This window comes from Dipodomys merriami, unplaced genomic scaffold (assembly GCF_024711535.1).
Source record: "Dipodomys merriami isolate MVZ:Mamm:240054 unplaced genomic scaffold, mDipMer1.0.p SCAF_24, whole genome shotgun sequence".
In the NCBI taxonomy this organism is placed as follows: domain Eukaryota; kingdom Metazoa; phylum Chordata; class Mammalia; order Rodentia; family Heteromyidae; genus Dipodomys; species Dipodomys merriami.
In genome coordinates this window covers 889,626-910,015 of record NW_027203826.1, presented here as the reverse complement: position 1 = coordinate 910,015, position 20,390 = coordinate 889,626, and the positions used below count along the sequence as shown (strand labels likewise).

General features: G+C 42.1%; 1 protein-coding gene and 1 pseudogene across 2 annotated transcripts; both read left to right on the top strand.

The window, feature by feature from the left end:
* Positions 1–1,177: 1,177 nt before the first annotated feature.
* LOC138835673 (AP-3 complex subunit sigma-1 pseudogene) lies at positions 1,178–2,719 on the top strand (annotated as a pseudogene).
* An 892-nt stretch (positions 2,720–3,611) lies between these two features.
* Sft2d2 (SFT2 domain containing 2) lies at positions 3,612–20,011 on the top strand. 2 transcript variants are annotated; one of them, XM_070034135.1, is made up of 8 exons: positions 3,612–3,784; positions 8,582–8,668; positions 8,907–8,992; positions 11,807–11,888; positions 13,175–13,209; positions 13,301–13,356; positions 14,412–14,441; positions 15,352–20,011. In XM_070034135.1, exons 1-6 carry the CDS (start codon positions 3,722–3,724, stop codon positions 13,344–13,346), a joined length of 399 nt encoding a protein of 132 aa, XP_069890236.1. In that variant the 5' UTR covers positions 3,612–3,721; the 3' UTR covers positions 13,347–13,356; positions 14,412–14,441; positions 15,352–20,011. The 2 variants fall into 2 exon arrangements, with proteins under 2 accessions (XP_069890236.1, XP_069890235.1); XM_070034134.1 differs by having other exon boundaries at positions 13,175–13,213.
* The last annotated feature ends 379 nt before the right edge of the window (positions 20,012–20,390 follow it).

Genomic DNA, 20,390 nt, shown 5'->3' with positions numbered 1-20,390 from the left:
ATTACAAAATTTACTGAGTGCAATGGTGGAAATAGTAAGGACCTAAGAGAAAAAAGATAATCAGAATACTGCTTTGGAAGATGCAGAAACATTGAGATTGTTTACAATTTAGGAGAAAACACCAGGCAATCTACAAACTTACTGCTTTTCTTCAGCAAATCACTAAGGAAATAAGTATTCTAAATCCAAAAGAGTAATAATTCCTCCAAGGAGAGAGGACATAGAGTGTCATCAGAACTATAAAATATGGCCATGGGGCTGGGAAGTTGCCTTACATGCATGAGGCCCTGGGATCGATTGCTCAGCACCACATAAGCAGAAAAAGCAGGAAGTGGCACTGCGGCTCAAGTGGTAGAGCGCTAACCTTGAGCTGAAGAGCTGAGGGACAGCACCCAGGGCCAGATTCAGGTCCCGGGACTGACAAAAAAAAAAGTGGGGGGGGGGCATAATAGAAGTGGGTAAGAAAATAGCAGACATTTAAAATTCTTGAGTTATGTTGGACTAGCCTATCAGTTTAGAATAGCAGAAAGGCTCAATTAAGGGGACTTAGATACCTTCATAATTTCTATCTGAAGGACCAGGGACCTACCTACAGTTGATGAACAAGAAAGACTGGATTAAGGGCTGAGGACCACCAAAAATCCTGGTCAGTAGTTCTGGAATGTGGGAGAGTTAAAAATCCTGTCCAGGGGCTGGGAAGGTGGCTCAGTGGGAGAGCGCTTGCCTTGCATGCTTGAGGCCCTGGTTCGATTCCTCAGCACCACATAAGCAAAAAGGAAAAAGCCAGAAGTGGCGCTGTGGCTCAAGTGGTAGAGCGCTCTAGCCTTGAGCTGAAGAGCTGAGGGATAGCTCCCAGGCTCAGAGTTCAGGCCCCACAACCGGACCCTTCCCCCAAAAAAATCCTGTCCACTTTTCTCAGGTGCTTCTTAGGGTGCTGTAGAGATAAGCAACAACCCTATTACCACCATTCCTGGCAAAATCCATTGTTCCTGAAGAACACTGGTAAAACATACCTGTTTCTGGGGGAAGAGAGGGAAATTTCTCCCTTCTGGACAAAGAATAATCGCTGGTAGGGAAGGAACAAAACTTGTCTGACTTTAGATGAGGGACTATGAAATAATCTGGCTCTAAGACCCCACTGTGTAACCAGTTCTGCTGCTATTGCGGGGGGGGGGGGGGGGGTGTCATACAAACCGCAGATGAGGTAGTTTAGCTATTTGGAAATGAGGAAAGAATGTTAAGCTATATCACAGAAGGTCTGACACAAGGCCTACAGAAGTAGGCTAGTCAAGGCCAATTTGCTATGAATTTAGTGACAAGAAATCAGTCTGTTGCTGAGAAAACAGGAAGAGTGTAAATAATAGATTCAAAGTGATGCAGACGTCGCGGGCCGGGCGCGGGCATTGTCCTGAGCCTGGCCCGAGCAGTCCTTGCCGCCCCCAGCGCCGCTCCCAGACCCAGTCATGATCAAGGCTATCCTCATCTTCAAAACCACGGGAAGCCGCGGCTGTCCAAGTTCTACCAGTCCTACAGTGAAGACACCCAGCAGCAGATCATCCGGGAGACCTTCCACCTAGTGTCCAAGAGAGACCAGAATGTCTGCAACTTCCTGGAAGGAGGCTTTTGATAATCAGTCTTAAGCTGTGTAACTTTGTGTGGCCTATGGAGTTACATCCAGTTAATTGGAGACTCTGACAACAAGCTGATCTACAGACACTATGCAACGCTGTATTTTGTCTTCTGTGTGGATTCCTCAGAAAGCGAACTTGGCATTTTAGACCTCATTCAGGTGTTCATTGGAGACCTTAGACAAATGTTTCGAGAATGTATGTGAGCTGGACTTACTATTCCATCTAGACAAGGTTCACAATATCCTGGAAGAAATGGTGATGGGCGGAATGGTGCTGGAGACCAAAATGAATGAAATTGTCACGCAGATGGATGCGCAGAACAAACTGGAGAAGTCTGAGGCTGGCTTGGCAGGTGCTCCAGCTCGGGCTGTATCAGCTGTAAAGAATATGAACCTTCTCGAGATCCCAAGAAATATTAACATTGGTGACATCAGTATAAAAGTGCCAAACCTGCCCTCTTTTAAGTAAAATATTAAAAAGACCACTCCCAGGTAAAACCCAGGGGAAAAAGTCATCTAAGTTTACCATGCAGTTGTTTACCAAAAATAGAGGAGGCGAGTCTTAACTTTTGCTCTTGGATTTAAGTCAAGGTACTGTATAGAAGGTGCGTAAAATCAGTATGAAAACTCATTGTTGCTTTTCTCGCTTAGTGATTTTAAAGAAATTGAATAGTATAGTTCCTCTGTGTGTGTGTGTATGTGTGTGTGTGTGTGTGTGTTTCTTTAGAAAAAACTGCATTCCTATGCCCACCTAAGGCATGCCCATATGTATTGTCTATTACAGTGTTTCCAAAAGTGAGATACTACTTTAACTATATACAAGTCAGACTATTGGTGTTTTGTATGGATCACAGGTAGAGCATTCTCTAATTCTTTCTACTGTTTGTCACAATTGTTATTTAAAGAACCCAGTATGTATTGCATGAAAACATTATGACCTTTTCCTCTTAGTTTAAATAAACACCAATATAACTGGACTTCTGAAACACCTTTCTGTTGGCCTGATATCTACATTAGCAATAATTTTTTTTACAACCCTCTGATTCAACAAAGTAAATAAAAGTCTATTTTATCACTGTTAAAAAAAAAGTGATGCAGACATGCAGGAATCTCTGAAAGTTTAAAGTGAGAGTCAAAAGTCCTGTTTGCCAGTCTGTGCCAGCCGTTCACAGATTAAATCTGAGGGGAGAGGTTTGAAATCAGACCTGGCAGGAATGTCCACAAGACTCTCATTACCAATTAATCAGCAAAAAGGTGGAAATGGAGCTGTGGCTTAAGTGTGAGAGTGCTAGCCTTGAGCAACAAAAGCTCAGGGACAGTGCCCTAGTCCTGAGTTGCTGAAGCACAACCACTTGACTGTAGTAAACAGGGTTTGGGGCAAATCCCTTAAGTTATAACAGACCAAGATTCTTGGTAATATTCAAATTTTCCTACAGACACATATCCACAACCTTTCATAAATGTTCTTTGTTGAAGGAGGTGTGTAATTGATCTGACAACCTCACTGTAGATCTGTCTCTCCTCTCCCTCCCCACACCCAGTAGAACAAATGATTCACCAAGTTCAAAACAATGTACAATTCCTTTCCCTTCAGGTAAATTTTAATCAGTTCCTTGATTTTGGCCAAATTTACCTCTCACACATTTTCAGCCAGATCTACAGTAGTGCTACATATATAATAGAAACATTATATATATATATATATATATATATATTTATTTATTACATTTCCCCAAGCTTCTTAGATTGTAAGTACAGCCAACCACAGCACTGGTTCACAAGTCCGCACAAGGTTTCATGTTCCGCTTTGGAATGCAGCATCCAACCGACAAGGCCAGGGGTTTGACACCTCTGGGTCTGCATTAATCATAATTCTCGCGTCCGGTTGTAGCCCAGCCGGAGGGCGGGGCGGGCCGGCTCGGGGCGGGGCCGACGCGGGGCATGCCGGGCAGCCAGGTGGGCTGGAACTCGGGCGGGGCGAGCTGTGGTTGGCGGTGGCCGCCGAGAGGCCGAGCCGCCCGGAAGCTCTGTGGATCCAGCGAGCGCAACCGGTGGCCGCCGGTCTGGAGAAGGTGGGAACCGGGGCCAGCCATGGACAAGCTAAAGAAGGTGCTGAGTGGACAGGACACCGAGGACCGGAGCGGCCTGTCCGAGGTGAGCGCCCCCTACGTCCCCCGCGGCTCGCGCGCCTAGGCGTCGAGTGCCGCGAGCTCGGGGACCCGGGACGCGGGACGTGAGGACTTGGGGCCTGCCGGTGCCCCAAGTCCAAGATTTCTTGGAAAGTAGCTCGGTGCCCTCTTCCATCTGTCGTGGCAGGTTCGGGCAGGTTCCGCCACAGGTGCGCAGCCCAGGCACCATTCTTGGAGCCCTCGATCCCTGGGCCCTTCCCTGCCCAGCGCCCCTTCCGTGTCCTACCCCCATCCCAGCTGGACGGCCGGGAGTAAAATTGGAGTAACACTCCTGCGGAGCGCACGGCAGGGTACAGACCGAGCCACCCGACAGTCCCGTAGGTCAGGCCGGGATCTCCCAGGCGGGTCTCGATGCGGTGCTGGGCGGGGCCTCGCATCGTCCCGGGCTCACAGCCCACCGAGGCTGGGGCCTGGGTCCTTCCTGGGTTTCAGAGGCCGGTGTGACACGCCCATCCTACCTTGTGCCCTTCCTCTGGTTGTAGAAATCTCCTTCTGGGGCCTGGAATCCAAGACCTAGCAGGTCTGAAGCTCACAAGACAATACCTGCCTGCTTGTTTTTATTAGAAACAAGCCTGTTTTATGGAGCCGAAACCTGAGTTTCCCTTCAAATCACTGTGACTCATGTTCTCAGCAGGCTGCTTGCATCAACCTTTGTATCAACCCTTGTGGTTGATTTTATTCTGAGTTGTTTTGTTGGATATGGTTACCGCCCACTACCCCCCCTCCAAGTAAAACTCAGAATGTAAAACTTATCTTTTGAATCATTCCCTAAAACACTGTAGGAATTAAGTGTTAGAGGAATGGAAGTTTCACTTCTTTTGACAATTCTCAGGGTTCTTTTGTGATTTTTGACTTCATTAATTGGTGTGATTTAATTTTTTCTCAATTTCTGGCCTCTGCTATGAATTCAGGAATTGAACCTCTGATGGGACCTAAGGTCTGGGACTTGGTTTTAAAAAATATGTATTTTTATTATCTTTAGTTATACAAAGGAATTGTAATGAAGAAAAGCAGGTCATGTATACTATGCATCTCCCATTTTTCTCAACCCAACCTCTTCCCTCAGTTTTCTTAATTTTGTAGGATATACATTGAAATTTTTTTTGGGGGGAATCCGGTCGTGGGACCTGAACTCTGGGCCTGGGCGTGCTCTACCACCTGAGCCACAGTGCCACTTCCGGCTTTTTTCTTTTTGCTTATGTGGTGCTGAGGAATCGAACCAGGGCCTCAGGCATGCAAGGCAAGCGCTCTACCACTGAGCCACCTTCCCAGCCTACCTTGAATTTTATCACTGCATTGAGACTTAGTTTTTCACACTGATTGTCATCTAAAGCTCTGTACCTTGTAGACCACCAACAAACTGCTGGAGCAGTTGGGGTTTAAGAGAGCCACACTCTTCTAGAAGATTCTTGACAGATTATGCAGATGTTATACATTTAGAAAATTATGAAGCAGAGGGTAGACTCTCAAGACTCAATGATTAAATACCATTGAAGACTTATTACATCATTAAAACATTAAAAAGAAAACTTAGTTTGGTCCCAAATAGTGAATTTCCTGTGTTGGATAAAATTAAGGACCTTGTTCTCTTGTGTGCTCAGGCACATATAACATTTATTTTGAAAAGAATAGGATCTTCTCTCCTGTTATTAAATACTGCTATCAGTTTCCTCTTTTAGAGTGAGATTTCTGTTTATGTGCATTGTTGTGGCAGTTCCAGAGTTTGGAACTTCTGGAGACATTTTATAGTCATTTTATTAGGTTTTGTTTTGGTTTAGCTTTCACTTATTTAGGAAGGGCTTCCTTTGAAATACTGGTGATAATGAGACCATATTTTCATTTTCCATGGTTTTGAGGCTGGCAAAGCAGGATTCTGTGGTAAAATTCCTACTTTATGTGGTAAGCTGGATGAGGTGGCCTTAAAAAAAAATCTCTTCAAACTCAATGACATAATCATTAAACGGTTATTAAGAGATATTTAATTTTTTGAAATTATTGTTTTAATACCAACCACAAAAGTATGAACATCTCTGTTGTAGGTAGCTATAAAGTTTGTCTAATCATCAATAGCCTCATGATGAGTTTTCTAATTGACCTCTTGTGTTTGTAAACACACCTTTCTTGCTGAAAGGATAGACTGTTCCCTGTGCGGAAGCCTCTGGATGAGGAAGTTTGAATGGTATCTGATCTGAGGGCACAGGAATGAGCAGCATGCCTGTCTGGCTGTCTTCTGGTATAATGGAGTATCCCTAATAATCCTTAGCTTTACTTCTTGGCAGGAGTCCTCTTTCCCTCCACATCCTGGAGTCAAAGGGGCCTTTGTGCATGACTGTCAGGCAGACAGCTTTGAACACATTGCCTACCAATTCTATCCAGGGTCTGTTTTAGCTAGTTTTGAATTTTTTTAAAAAAACTTTGTACTGGTCTAACTTTAAGTAACTAGGATTTAGAGAGATATTTTACGTCAGCTGAGTTCCTTTTCAAAAATTGGCAAAAAGGAAGGTTTTGCTTTCATTGAGTACAGTTGGAAGAAGTGGAAAGTAGTTTCGGCTTTCTCTGAGCAAGTGTAAAAGAACTGGTAGCCATACAGATAGTGGAAAAACACAGTGGTGAAATTATTCAGTTGCCTAAATCCTCCTCATTTTGGCCAAAAAGACAAACAGATGGTTTCAGCTTGTAGAACCAAAGTATCATGTTCTTTTCTTAAGATAGAAACCAGAAATAGTTTTGGTGGAATTGTTTCTTCTTGTCCATGACTTTTTTTTTTTTTTTTAAGCAGGGTTGAAACTCACTGTCCCTGTTGAGATGAGTTAGCACTGTGTCAAGTACAATTCAGATTTGACACTCAACCTTATGGTTTATCTTCCAAAAAATAAACAGCCAAAAAGGTCTTTGTAAATGTTCCTGTTGATGCCAAGTGGAGTGCAGTTTAGGACAAATCTAGTCCAGGCCTGCTGACCACTCCTTTCTCCCTCCATGGGGCTTTGTTCCTCTTTTTACCCTGGCAAGGAAATTCTTTGGTTCTTGCAGGAGTAGGAAGAATAGTAGCTTTGCATTCTTGTCTGCCCTTGGTGGAAATTACATGGGTTAGTTAGAAGTGGTCCAACTTCAATGTCTGTGGCTCAGGAAAGCAGGGAAACAACATCCCCTGGATCATTTTGGAACCAGAGAGACAGACTCTTCAGAGGCCAGATGGCTCAACTGTCACATTATAACATGCTCCCTGGTGCATGCCTTCCCTCTCCCCCACTTACCTTTATTTTTGGGGTGCTGATGATGGAATGCAGGACCTTGCATGTGCTAGGCAAGCAGACTACCACTGAGCTACATTCCCAGTCCATCTCATTCCTAATCGTTCCTCCTGTGCAGGCTTCATCTATGTCACAGGTTTCTGTATCTGTTCTGTTGGAGTACTGTAAGCCTAATTTCTGTGACTATATGGGAGTGTGAAGAGAACCTATGATGACCTAAATACCTTCCTACTGAGTAGAGATTAAATCCTTGTGCTGCAGTACCTGCAATGCCTGGGGAACTTTTGGTCCTTCAAGTTTCTGGTTTGACAGCTTGAAAACAGGTGACCCTGGCAGCTTCTGCACAGTACCTTCCTCCATGAGAAGGGTGGAGATGTGGTAGTTGACTTAGACCACTTTGTCTGGGAGGAGACTGTGCTGCCTGTATAAGAGTGTCTCTGTGTAAACAAATACTGGGTCTGGCTGCCCCACTTGGTTTTGTTCCTCAGTGATAGCTGCCTTTGTCCAACTAGGGGCAGTTGAGCCCTCTTGGATCAAGTAGATAGCCTAGGCAGGGCCTGCTTCAGAGACCTGATTGCATTTTTTGACATGGAAAAAGAAACTGTCATGGGCTTTTGTAAGTTCAGTAGAGTTTTTCTGGAAATATCAGCTTCCCCTGAACTTTGTTACAAGGAAGCATTAATCGTGTCAGAGAACCCGGAAGAACAGAGCAGTAATTAATTAACGAGGAACTGTCTGACCCTTGGGTGACTTGGCTGATAAAAAAAAATCTTCCTGAGAGCAAGTAGCAGGGACAAATCCTGGTAAGGACGACAGCTTTCTCCTTCTAGAGTCCCAGAAATGCCACAGAGCTACATCTGGGCTGGATGACCAGTACCCAGATGCCTGAGTGCAGGGACCTTGTCTTTTTTCCTCTGTGATTCAGACTGTGCCTCGTTGGAGCTTTGCTTTTCCAGTTTCCTCATTCTGCCTGGATTGTGGAAAAGCTTTGGGTTGATTTGCTGCCTGTTTCCTTGATTGTACTGGAGGCAGGAAGTCTCCACCTCTGGAGATGCCCAGCATCTTTTTTTTTTTTTTTTTTTTTTTTTTTTTGGTCCGGTTGTGGGGCCTGAACTCTGAGCCTGAGCACTGTCCCTCAGCTCTTCAGCTCAAGGCTAGTGCTCTACCACTTGAGCCACAGCGCCACTTCCGGCTTTTTTCTTTTTGCTTATGTGGTGCTGAGGAATCGAACCCAGGGCCTCAGGCATGCAAGGCAAGCGCTCTACCACTGAGCCAACTTCCCAGCCCCCCAGCATCTTATATCACCTTTGGAGAGGAGATTCAAGTTAGAGCTTAACAGGTCTTGAGGTTTGCTTAATGTGATGACTTCCTGTAGCTATCAGCATGTAGGACCCTGTTCTCTGCTTTCCCCAATCTAGATTGACAACACTTCTGAATGTAAATGTGTGCTTTCTTTGTTTGGGTTATATGTGCATATGCATATATGTAATCACCGTTTTTTGAAATTTCAGGTTATTGAGGCATCTTCATTAAGCTGGGGGACCAGAATAAAGGGCTTCATTGCATGTTTTGCTGTAGGAATTCTCTTCTCCCTGCTGGTAAGATCCTTTCCTTTTTCTGTCTTTTCTTCCTACTTTTCTTTGAAATCTCCTCTCCCTTCTGCTCACCTCTTTCCCCCTTTTGCCTTTCCCTGAAATGGCATGGGTAAGAGGAAAGGGAGATGGGGAGGTAGGAGAATGGCAGGCTCCTCAAGCCTCCTTCTGTGAACTCCTGGTTGGTGATTAGTGGGAAGGGTTGTTGTGCTCATGTGCAAATGTGCTGTGTTTTCACTTCCAGGGTACCCTTCTGCTGTGGATGCCCAGGAAAGGGCTCCTCCTCTTCGCAGTGTTTTATACCTTCGGTAACATCGCATCAATTGGGAGGTAACCTTTTTTTTGTTTTTTGTTTTTTTTGGTTGATCGTGGGCGCTGTCCCTCATGGGTACTGTCCTCAGCTCTTCAGCTCAAGGCTAGTGCTCTACCACTTGAGCCATAGTGCCACTCCCAGTTTCTGGTGGTTTATTGGAGATAAAAGAGTCTTATAGACTTTCCTGCCTGGGCTGGCTTTGAACTGCAATCCTCAGATCTCAGCCTCCTGAGTAGCTAGGATTATAGGTGTGAGCCTGGCTGGTCATTGACTAGGTAAGCTTAGGTCATGATATAGTACTGGGCTCTGAATTAGGACTTCAAAGACAATAAGTACAATTTGATCTCTGTTCCATTGGAGCTCAGTGACCAGCCAGGTAGGCAGACATAAACTGATGACACAATAGGATGTGGAAAGCAAAGCTGGGGAATTAGAGGGGTTCCTAGAGAAGGGAATATTTGAACCCCCATTACCTTTCATCTGAACTATTGCAGTATTTCTCTGCTGGGTGTCTTGGCCTCCTTTGTTGTCCCTCTCCAAGCCAGTTTCCACTGAGGTCATAAGCCATTCATATATAGCCCCTCAAGTGGCTCCCAGTCTCCTCTACTGATGGAATCCAAACTCTTCACATGTGTACCAGCAGAGACCTTTGAGATTTGGTTTCCCTCAGCTCCTACTCAGCTAGGCTCTGCTTCTCAAATGTCTCCAAGCATCTTTATATTACTTGATCTCTTTTCTCTGCCTGTAGTACTGTTTCCTCTTTCTTCACCTAGTTTGGTGGATAATACATCTCAAAGCCACCTCTTAATTTGACACATTCCTGGATTGCCTCCTCTTCTTTTTCCCATATATACTGATATGACAGCACAGGGATCACACCAATTTACTACAGTCTCCTGACAAGGGCTGTGCTTGTGTCTTACTTGCCCCCACCAATGTGTTTGGCTGGAGGAGTAAAACATGTTGAATGCATGACACTGGTCACCTTCTTTAAGCTGAACTTATTCATGTGTGTGCCAGTGATGCTAGCCCTTAGAAATGTCTAAGGGTGCTGCTAAAGCTTTATAAAATAGTCACTTTGGGGAGGTTTTGCTTTGGGAAGACTGTGTGGGTTAAATGTATGGTCTAGACTGAATATAATTATGTCAGTATATGGCTTAGTCTAAAAGAGCCCTTTAGCTAATCTTTATGGGGTAGACTCTTCAGAGCACTGTAGAGGGAAATGAAAGTATAAATCATTTTCTGAGTATTATCAGGAAATTGTGGCTTTACCTATTGTCACTATATATAATCTCTTTACATACACATATAAAGAGATTTATAAAGAGATTTATATGTGTATGTAAAGAGATTATATGAGTGTGTGTGTTTGTGTGTGTGTGTGTGTGTGTGTGTGTGTGTGTGTGTGTGTGTGTGTGTATATGTTTGTATACATATGTGTATATACACACAGCCATCCCTGGTGATGGTTACTGGGGTTTGAACTCAGAGCTCCATACTTGCTAGGCAGGTCTACCACTTGAACCATACCTCCAATTTGTTATATTTTTATTTTTATTATTTTATTTTATTTTTTGGCCAGTCCTGGGGCTTAAACTCAGAGCCTAGGCATTGTCCCTGAGCTCTTTTACTACTTGTACCACAGCACCACTTCTGGCTTTTTCTGTTTTATGTGGTACTGAGGAGTCAAACCCAGGGCTTCATGCATGCTAGGCAAGCACTGTACCACTAAGCCACATTACCAGCTCCCTGTTTTATTTTTATATATGCTATATTTAATTTTTAGAACTGGTCTTGGCTATTGCTTCTTCATTTCCTATTGGTTACAGGGATCTACACAGACACTTGAGTTGAGAAAGTAGCCTTGAATTCAGGTTATAGCTTCTTGGCACTTCAGAGGGAGGCTGACTTATTTATATTTTCTTTTGTTTTTAGTGAGTTCTGAATAGCTAATGTCATCTTACAGTTGGCTTGTATTAAATAAATAAATACTAGCTGTGAGGAGTTAATAATGTATTGATACCATGTGGGCATGTCCTTGGGACTTAGGCCACATGACCTGGCCCTGGGCCCTGGCCCTTGACTGTTAGGCATGAGGGTCTGCTGCACTTCAGATCCTTCTACTCCCCAGACAGTTTCTTTCAGTCCTACAGAAGGTATGCTAGGGGTGTTTTTCAGGATAGAGTTGGGGTAGATGCTGGCTCTTTGGGCTACCAGCTATGTGATCTTGAATACTTAAATGAGTCTTTATTTTCCATGTCTCTTAAATACATGTAATATTGGTTTCAGAGGTGGTGAGGGGAATAATGTATGTAATATCTGCCAGTTAGTAGACATTCAACAACTAGTGTGATCATCATTAAAATTAGTCCCTGGAGGTATGTAAAAAAATGAAATATTAAATTTTTTTAACACAACCTAAGCCTTTAAGGTATGGTATGGTATTTCTTTTTTAAAAAAATACATGGTTGGTTATTTTATGGGTTGATAGTCAAGCCTTTCTCAGAGGGGTCATCAAGCCTAATGGTATGAGTGTGGTATAGTGCCAGACTCACACAGCTTTTTAGCCTAGCTCTTTGTTTACTGGCTAGATGCATAATCCTCTAGGCTTCATTTTTCCTCCTGTCCAAGGTAAGCATGATAATTGTTGCTATCCCATAGGTCCTTGAGAGCAATGCACAGAATATATAAGCACAGTTCTTGACACATAGTAAGAGCTGTTAAAATGTTTGTAGCTTTTCCTATATTTTTGCCACAGGAAATCTTGGGGAGTTGGCTTGGTGTGCCACATATGATCCTGTTCTGAATGGTTTGTGTGTTTTATCTCTTAGTACCATCTTCCTCATGGGACCTTTGAAACAACTGAAGCGCATGTTTGAGCCTACACGTCTCATTGCAACTATTCTGGTGCTGGTATGTTGTGGTTTTTAGCTGAGTTTCTCACCAGCGAATTTCTTTCCTTCCCTGAAGTTGAACCTGGGGCCTTGCACATGTTTGACAAGCATTGTACCACTGAGCTATATTCTTAGTCTTCTTATTTTGAGATAGAGTCATGCTATGTATCAGGCCAGTCTTGACCTTGAAATCTTCCTGCCTTAGCTCCCTGAATGTCAGGATTATAGGCATGTTTCATCCTGACCATTTGGGAGTTTTTATTTCCATTGATCCAGGATGCCTCTCTTTGTCTCACATGGACACATCAAAATCATCCCAAGCTAGTGGCTTATGCCTGTTATCCTAGCTACTCATGAGGCTGAGATCTGAGGATTACAGTTCAAAGCCACCAGGGGCAGGAAAATAGGTGAGACTTATCTCCAATTAACCAGCAGAAATCTGGAAGTGGAGTCGTGGCTCAAGTGGTAGACCACTAGCCTTGAGTAATAAAGCTCAGGGATAGTGCCCAGGCCCTGAATTCAAACCTCAGGACCAACACACACAAATTTTTCTAGACTCCTTTCTTCTGACTCCTGATCTCATATCCTATTATAACATGGAGGACTAGATAAGCATACTTCTCTTATTAGTTTCACTTATATACATCTCATTTGCTTAAATAGGTAAGTTTTCTAAGGCATGAACATATTTGCTTATTTATTTTGTGTCCTACAGAGCACCAGGTACAGTGCTAGACACAGAAAATGTTTAATGACTTTCTGATTAATATAGGTACTGTTTTGGAGAAAGGCAGGGACTGCTACTGCCTTGTAGGTAGATGACCTGGATCAGTCTCTTGTGGAAAAGGCTTTCTAAGAAAGGAGTTAGGAAAAGGCTCAGATAACATGTAGACAGATAACTGGCTTGCTGACTGTGAAATTGGTATGTTGTATTGATCTTTGTCCTCACATACTCTTCTATTACAGACACTGGTGTTTTGCCAGAGTTAAACTACACAAGTTTGTGGGAAGCTCTGTGTGTTTGAATGAAAAGATGGATGGGTGAATGGCTGGGCCAGAAGAATGCTTGTAAATAGAGAAGCATCTTTGCCTTTTTAATCTTGTTGGCTGATCTGATTTCTTGGAGATTTTAGCACTTCTGCCATTAAGATGGGTTAATTGCTTTGAAACAAAGGATGCAGGGGGTTGCCGTGATAATCATAGAATCTGAACTCTGCAGCCTAACAGGAATTGCTGTGAGTTTGACAAGAACAATAAGGTTTTCATTATTAGTATATTAATTAAATCTTTCCTCTCTCCTTCTAGGTGTGTTTTGTGCTAACACTGTGTTCTGCCTTTTGGTGGGTAAGTGTAGATTGTTAAATCCTGTAAATTTTTTGGTTCATGCCCATTGTCACACATTGTCCTGTGACCCTATTATCTTTCTTTCAGGATAACAAGGGACTTGCACTCATCTTCTGCATTTTGCAGTCTTTAGCCTTGACGTGGTAAGTAACCTTTGTAGTAGCCTGTTCTCACTCAAACCTTTAACTCATGCAACAAAGGAGATAAAAACTCAATGTGCTGTAGGTGTGAGGATTAGTAACATACAGAAGTTCTGCCACTGAAGAATTCTCAGTCACTCAAGTGAAATCAGGTTCCTGTACCACAGCTTACAGCCAATAGATGGCATTAGTGGTCTTGAGTGGTCCTAAGCAGCTACTGGATGGCTGCTAACACATTTTAAGAACAGATATAATAGGTATAATGAGGCTGTGAGTCAGACATTAACAGAAAAGGAAAGTGGTAAGAAAAACAAGAATTGTTACAGTTATGATGGAGTAAATCATTGAACAGAAGGGCAGAGTGGGAACTTACTGTGGGAGATGAGGAGCAGAGGCTGACTGACATAATGGTACCCAGGTCAGTGTATACATTGGAGGCCTGTTAGCTTTAGGATTCCAGCTGAAGGATTTGTCTGACACATAGAGCCTAATTATTGAGAGTTTTGACTTGTAGAGCCTCTTCACACCATCCTGATCTCACTGGGACTCACCAAGGGCTTGGGATTTTGAAGACCTCTCATATATATTCATGCCATTGTGGGACTAGAGTGGGTAGTATTTTTTTTTTTTTCTTTTTTAATGGTAGAAAAACAGAAAATGTATTGCAGCTGAGTCAAAGTTAAACTCTGTTAAGGGCTTATAAAATCTTTGAAAGCAACTGTTGTGGATTATATTTGCAGTTCTTTCAGAATAGAGCTTCTAGGCCATCTGGATATCTGAAATTTGCTTATTTTAGGTGTTTGCTGTTAGCTCACTTGGTAAAAGCCGAACCCCAGTGAAACTGAGGCCATTAGGATTAGTGTCACAAGGTTTTGCCCCCTTTGATGGCTACAGCTTTGTATATGGTAAAGTTGTATGTGCACATGTGCATGCACACTCCTAGACCAGGGAGGACAGTGGGCCTGGATAAATAAATTTAGGTACATTGAGAACTCAGGAACACTACTGTGTAATCTCCACAAATCTTTATTTATTTGGCCTTTTGATTTTCATTATAGGTACAGCCTATCCTTCATTCCATTTGCCAGGTAAGACTATTTATTTGGAAATGCAATTTTTAACATTTATAGTTGGTGATGTATTTGCATAGGAACTTTTAGTTGAGAAAGTTTTATTTTTAGAGAGTACCTGTCAAAATTCTTTGAGCTAAATAGGCAAAGCTTATATGACTGTCTTATTATGATTAAGAAGTTAAGGATACCTGTCCATTGAAGCTAATTATACAACTAAAATATATATATATATATATATATATTTTTTGTTATTCCTCTTTTTATTTTTTTTATTTTTATTTATTTTTTTAAATTTTATTTTATTTTATTTGAGAACATACTGTACAGAGGGGCTACAATTACATGGGCAGGATAATGCATACATTTCTTACCAAGCATTGCAGCCTCCTCCTTTGTTTACCCTTCACCTCCCTTCCCAGCCTCCCCCCTCCCCCCACCCAATTATACCCCCCTCCCCCCCCACACCCACATTGTAAATACAACTAAAATATATTAACATGCATTACTGTCCCTCAGTGACATCATCTGTAATATAGAATAAATATATGCACATTATCTTTCTTAATCTATAGTTTTGAGGTTTTATGTACTTATTTTTTATTATAGAGGTGAGCATCAGTTTAATGTCACTGCTTTTAAGAGATGGAGGAATCTAATTATATGCTTGTTTTCTTATAGTATCCCACATGGGGAAATCTTGTGACGGGAAAGTGAGCAGAAAGGGGGCTCTGGAGGACTAGAACTTCCTAGCTGCAGTGTGGCTTTGGGCAGCTCTTTTGAGGAGGGTGGAGGTCTGTCTTGCAGTCCAGGCCCTTTCCTCTCAGGAACAGACCACTGTGGGACATTCACAGAGGGTCTTTGCCACTGACAGGGGCCTTTAGGGGATGATACCTCATTCATCTTTTTGCATTTTTCCTCCCTATAGGGATGCTGTGAAGAAGTGCTTTACTGTGTGTCTTGCATAGTACACTGCCAATATGCAAAGCTTTTGGAAGGCCCTGTGGATGGAAACTAATGGACAGTTTTGTGAAGATCCTTTACACCTCTGTCTTACAGACACGTGCCTTTTATCTTACAGCAGTGTGATGCTTGCAATTTGAACATTTGAGGGTTGTCTTTGGAAGTAACTGTTCCCAAACCCAAGTATCTGTAGCACAATATACAACACAGACTCTGTATGTCATGGAGTTGGAATCTTTTTCATGAACTGTTTCCTCCTTGGATGATGTCCCATTGGAGTCTCATAAATAAACATTTTGTGAAATAGCAGCACATAAGCCTTGGGAGGTGAGTCCCAGTGACAGCAGGCAACTCCATTACAGATTACAACAGTTAAGGAACAGAAGTTTGGAGTCATCAGGAACTTTCAGACTTGTCCCGTACTATGGAGACCATCACCGCTGCGTGGACATGCTTCTACCTTAGGGTCTGAAAACAGATGATTCTGCCTTATCTAAGCCTGTGCTGTGCCTGGCAGTGGACTGAAGTAAAAATAAGCATCTTTCAGTAATGGGTTGTTTCTTAATCTAGATGTACATCCTCCTGCTGTTCTGAATTATGTCTGACTATAGAATGTCTTTTTAGCATTCGATTCAGATTCTTTCTCTTCTAGGTACAACCTCACCCTGCCCATATCTTACTTATGACCTGGCTCTAGATGGAGAGAGAACAGAGCAGTTGTGGAAAACATGCCATTTCCTTTTGGATAAGAGCCCATAGGAGGTGAAAAATATTGCTATTCCTTGATTTTTTTTTTTTTTTGGTTTGTGTGTGAGTTGTGGGGCTTGAACTCTGGGCCTGGGCACTGTCTCTCAGCATTTCAGCTCAAGACAAGTCCTCTACCACTTGAACCACTTCTGGTTTTCTGGGGGTTAATTGGAGATAAGAGTCTGCAGGTTTTCCTTCCCAGGCTAGCTTTGAACTGCAATCCTCAGATCTCAGCCTCCTGAATAGCTAGACATGAGCCATGGGCTCCCAGCTTTGATGTATTTTTTTCTTCATTATTTATGTGTTCGTTTTGATTTTATCTTCTGTCCTCGCCTGGAGTGGGGCCAGGGAAGATTGGGTGGGGAGACGGATCCTGGCTGTGGGACCATCAGGTAGGAGGCATGCCTTTAAGCTCCAGCCCTTGTACTCAGCTTGTGCTGTGGGCCCTGAGGGGACATAAGACTATACACTGTCAGGTCTCAGTCTGAGTTATCCAATCACATGCACAGTGATTTTGTGTTTGTGACCTTGCTGGTTCTCCTAAGAGCTTTGTGGCCAAGCAGAGAATGTCACCCCATTGTGTAACCAAGGAAATTGAGGCTCAGATCCCTTTCTGCATTTACCCAAAGCTATAATAGGGCAGAGGTTGAGTACTAATGTATAACATTATCACATGTTGTCTCATTGAATGTTCACAGTGACTGCCAGGCAGAGGTATTGCCATCATTAGAGAAAGAAAGGGGCTTGTACCAGTTCCCACCTTGGAACATCAAGGAAGGGCTTCTTGGCATAAAGGCTTTTGCTTCACCTACCCTAACTTCCATAGCCTGTGACTGGTTTGCTCAGGCAGCTTTCAGTTTGGACAAAGCAGCTTTTTCCAAGATTTTCAAAACTCCAGATTTTTTTTTTTAACTTCTATTGCCTTGTCCTTTGGTTGTTGTCTTATTTTTGCTTAGGTGGTGGAAAGAAGAAATTCACTTCAAATGTGCTTAAATCTAACAAGTGAGAATGGAGAATTAGGGCTGCAGACTGGCTGTTAGTGGTCTGTTTCCTGCTCCCTAGCCTCCCCCACTTCTGCCATTCACTACCTAGTAGAGATCACTGGGAAGGTAGGGAACCATTAGGTGTCTCTTACAGATGGGGGTGTGATGTGCTTCCATTCTAGTGGAGCCACTGGCTGGAGCACTTCCTCTCTTGGACTGCAGTTCTGTCAGTGATCAGTTGTTGGGAGGAGAATTCCCCTGCAGACCAGGAGTGGTAATTTGTAGTTTCCTTGACCCTCTTCCCCTTGTCCAAGCTTAGACTGCTTGTTGGGTGGCCAGCAGAGTGGGTGTTAGCTCACTGACTTGTGTCTCACTATCCAGAAGCCTTGCTGTTTTATACAATGAGTTCTGGGGGATTTTGTAGTTCTCCTCATATTTGGTGTAGCTGCTGTACAGTTCCAAGCTCCAGGTGCCTTGTCTCTGGGAAAGCTGAAATACCATCCCTCATTTGTTTTCCCCTGGCAATGATCTCATGTTGGAGCACATATCCTTTCCCTAGTGTGGTGATTCTGTGGATTAGCTGTTCTAACACTAGACTTAGAAGTGTACAAAATAATTTTCATAGATTCATCTAAAGTTGGGGAGTGCCACCTGCCTTTCACTGCAGAGAGAGCATGTATGATAAAGTCATTAAATGCATTTTAAATAAAATTATTTTGATACTTACATTAGAACAGATAGTGAACAAAGTGTGGAGGATATGGCTGGTTGGGATTCTGATTTTGCAGGCTTGTGACACGTGACATATGGGATGAGACTTGGAGATGAGTTGGGAAATGAAAATGCACCCTGTAGCAGAGGATTCCTTTTGCTATGGAATAGTTCACAGCAGACCTTATCTTGTCTTTTCTCATATAACTTCTGACCAAATCAATTGCAGAATTATAAATAAAATTCACCACCTTGTCTAAAAACTTCATTTTTTAGGGTGGAAACAATGTTTGAAGCTATAGGAAGCATTTTTGCTAAAATTTTTGACATTGTTTTAGAAGGTAAGCATCCAAGATTTTTTGAGTAAGTTTAATATATGCAATAGTTTATAGATAGCATTTTAAAAGAACTGAATGGACTTTGAGCCACAATTAAATGCAGAATTATATCTATATAACTATTGTAAAGTTAGCAAGAAAAATCTCCCAAATAAACTTAGAAGCCTAAATTGTTTAGAAATGTCTATTTAAAAAATTGGTTAGGAGGTGACCCTAAAGTACCTTCTAACTCCTAATTGTATGAAGTTCTGAGACCCTGGGTAATTCTAATCTAGTGAGAGGTTGTTTAAAAGGGTTTATTTGATACCAGCTGACTCAAGATTGGGCATCTGGTTCTACTTTGATTAGTTCACTTTGGTTAGTTCCACTTTGGTTATTCCCAGATGCAGGACACTACTCTCAAATGTTGGAAGCTGAGGCTCTGATGTCAGATTATCAGTTTCTGTTGCAGGAAGGCAAATGGTGAGTAGTAGAACTTCCGTTAATGTAAACTGCAAAGGTAAAAATCAGATCTTCTCTAACAGGAGCTGCTAATTAACACTAGATTTAGAGCGTACAAAATAATTTTCATAGTCTGATAGGAGGTCAGGAAAAAGTAAGTTTTAACAGGCAGGAGAAACTTTGCTATTTTAAAATGAAAAGCCAGAGCCAGGTGCAGCAGTGCATGCTTGTATCCCAGCACTTGGGAGGCAGAGGCAAAGAGGATTACTAGTTTGGAGGTCAGCTTTGGTCATATAGTGAGATACCTGTCTCAGAATGAATAAAGAAATAAATGAAAGGCCAGTTCACAGCATCATAATAAACAATAATGTAGGTATTCAAAACATTTAATTTACTACATTTAATAAACATCCTCAAACCAGGACAGCAAGACTGCTATTAGTGAGCTAGTTACCCAGGTATAATAGCTCCTGAGGCTTCCTTAAAGAATAAATGAGAGCTGGGAATGTGGTTCAGTGGTAGAGTACTTACCTAGCATGCTTGAAGTCCTGGGTTTGATTCCTCAGTATTGCATAAACAGAAAAGGCCAGAAGTGGCGCTGTGGCTCAGCCTTGAGCAAAAGAGGCTCAGAGACAGTGCCCAGACCTCAAGTTCAAGCCCCAGGACTGGCAAAAAAATTAATTAAAATAAAGAATAAATGAGATATTTGACTCTGCCTGTAACACACACATACTGCAGCACAAATGAGTCTGTTCTAAGTACAAATGGACTGTGTGTTTGTTGTAATTAATCCCTAAAGGATGGCTATAGTGGCTATATGTTGAATCTTGTCCTCTTTGTGTTACGAAAAGTTTTCGTTTTGCCTTTTTTGATGAGTTTGCTTGACTTAGGAGTCTTGAATAAGAAAAGGAAAAGATAACTTTCTGAACTCAGCTCTTTTATTATTTTTGTGAATTTGGATTGTGAAGTTGAGGTAAGAATGTTGGGAACCCTATGGTGAGAGCAGAGGTGTGACTCAAGAGCAAAGCACTTGCTTAACATTCAACTCCCAGCATTATAATAAAAAAGAAAAAAGCTTGTGATTTGGGTATTGTAGAATAATGTGCCTATTCTAATACAATGAGCTTTCAACACACTTTGTTAGAACATGAGTCGATTTTTATAATTGTAAACATACAAATAATTTTAATGCTACTGATTGCCTAACTGCATTTTTATATCCAGAAATATATTCTTAGGTACTGTATTTCCTACTTGAGAATCTGTTTCATATGATAAACTCAGTTTTCTTTTTACTGATTTCATAAAGAACATTGCTAGACACAAATCTGTCTCTTCTTCCTGTCACAATTTTTGTGCCTTTTCTCCCATTCTCCAATAAATAATAGAATTATGATCTTTAATACATCTAGTGTGTTGTGTCTGAGTCACTGAGTCAACTTTAAGTAGAAAAAGGGTAATGTCTTTTTTAAAAAATTGTGTTTTTTTGTTGTTTGTTAAGTAGTTTTACAAGGCGATTACAATTTCATAAGTCAGGTTATGAGTACAATGCATTTTGAACAGTGTCACCCCTCCCATCCTTCTCTCTCATTTTCCCTATCCCATCTCCACCCTCAAGTGTTTCAGTTTTTACATGATATACATCAAATACAGTGAGTGCATTTACTCACCCTTACTCCTTTCAGGGCTATGTCTTTAATCTAAATTCTTGCTAAACTTTTTATTGTGAAAATACTGTACAGAGAGGTTACAGTTACATGAGCAAGGTAATGACTACATTTCTT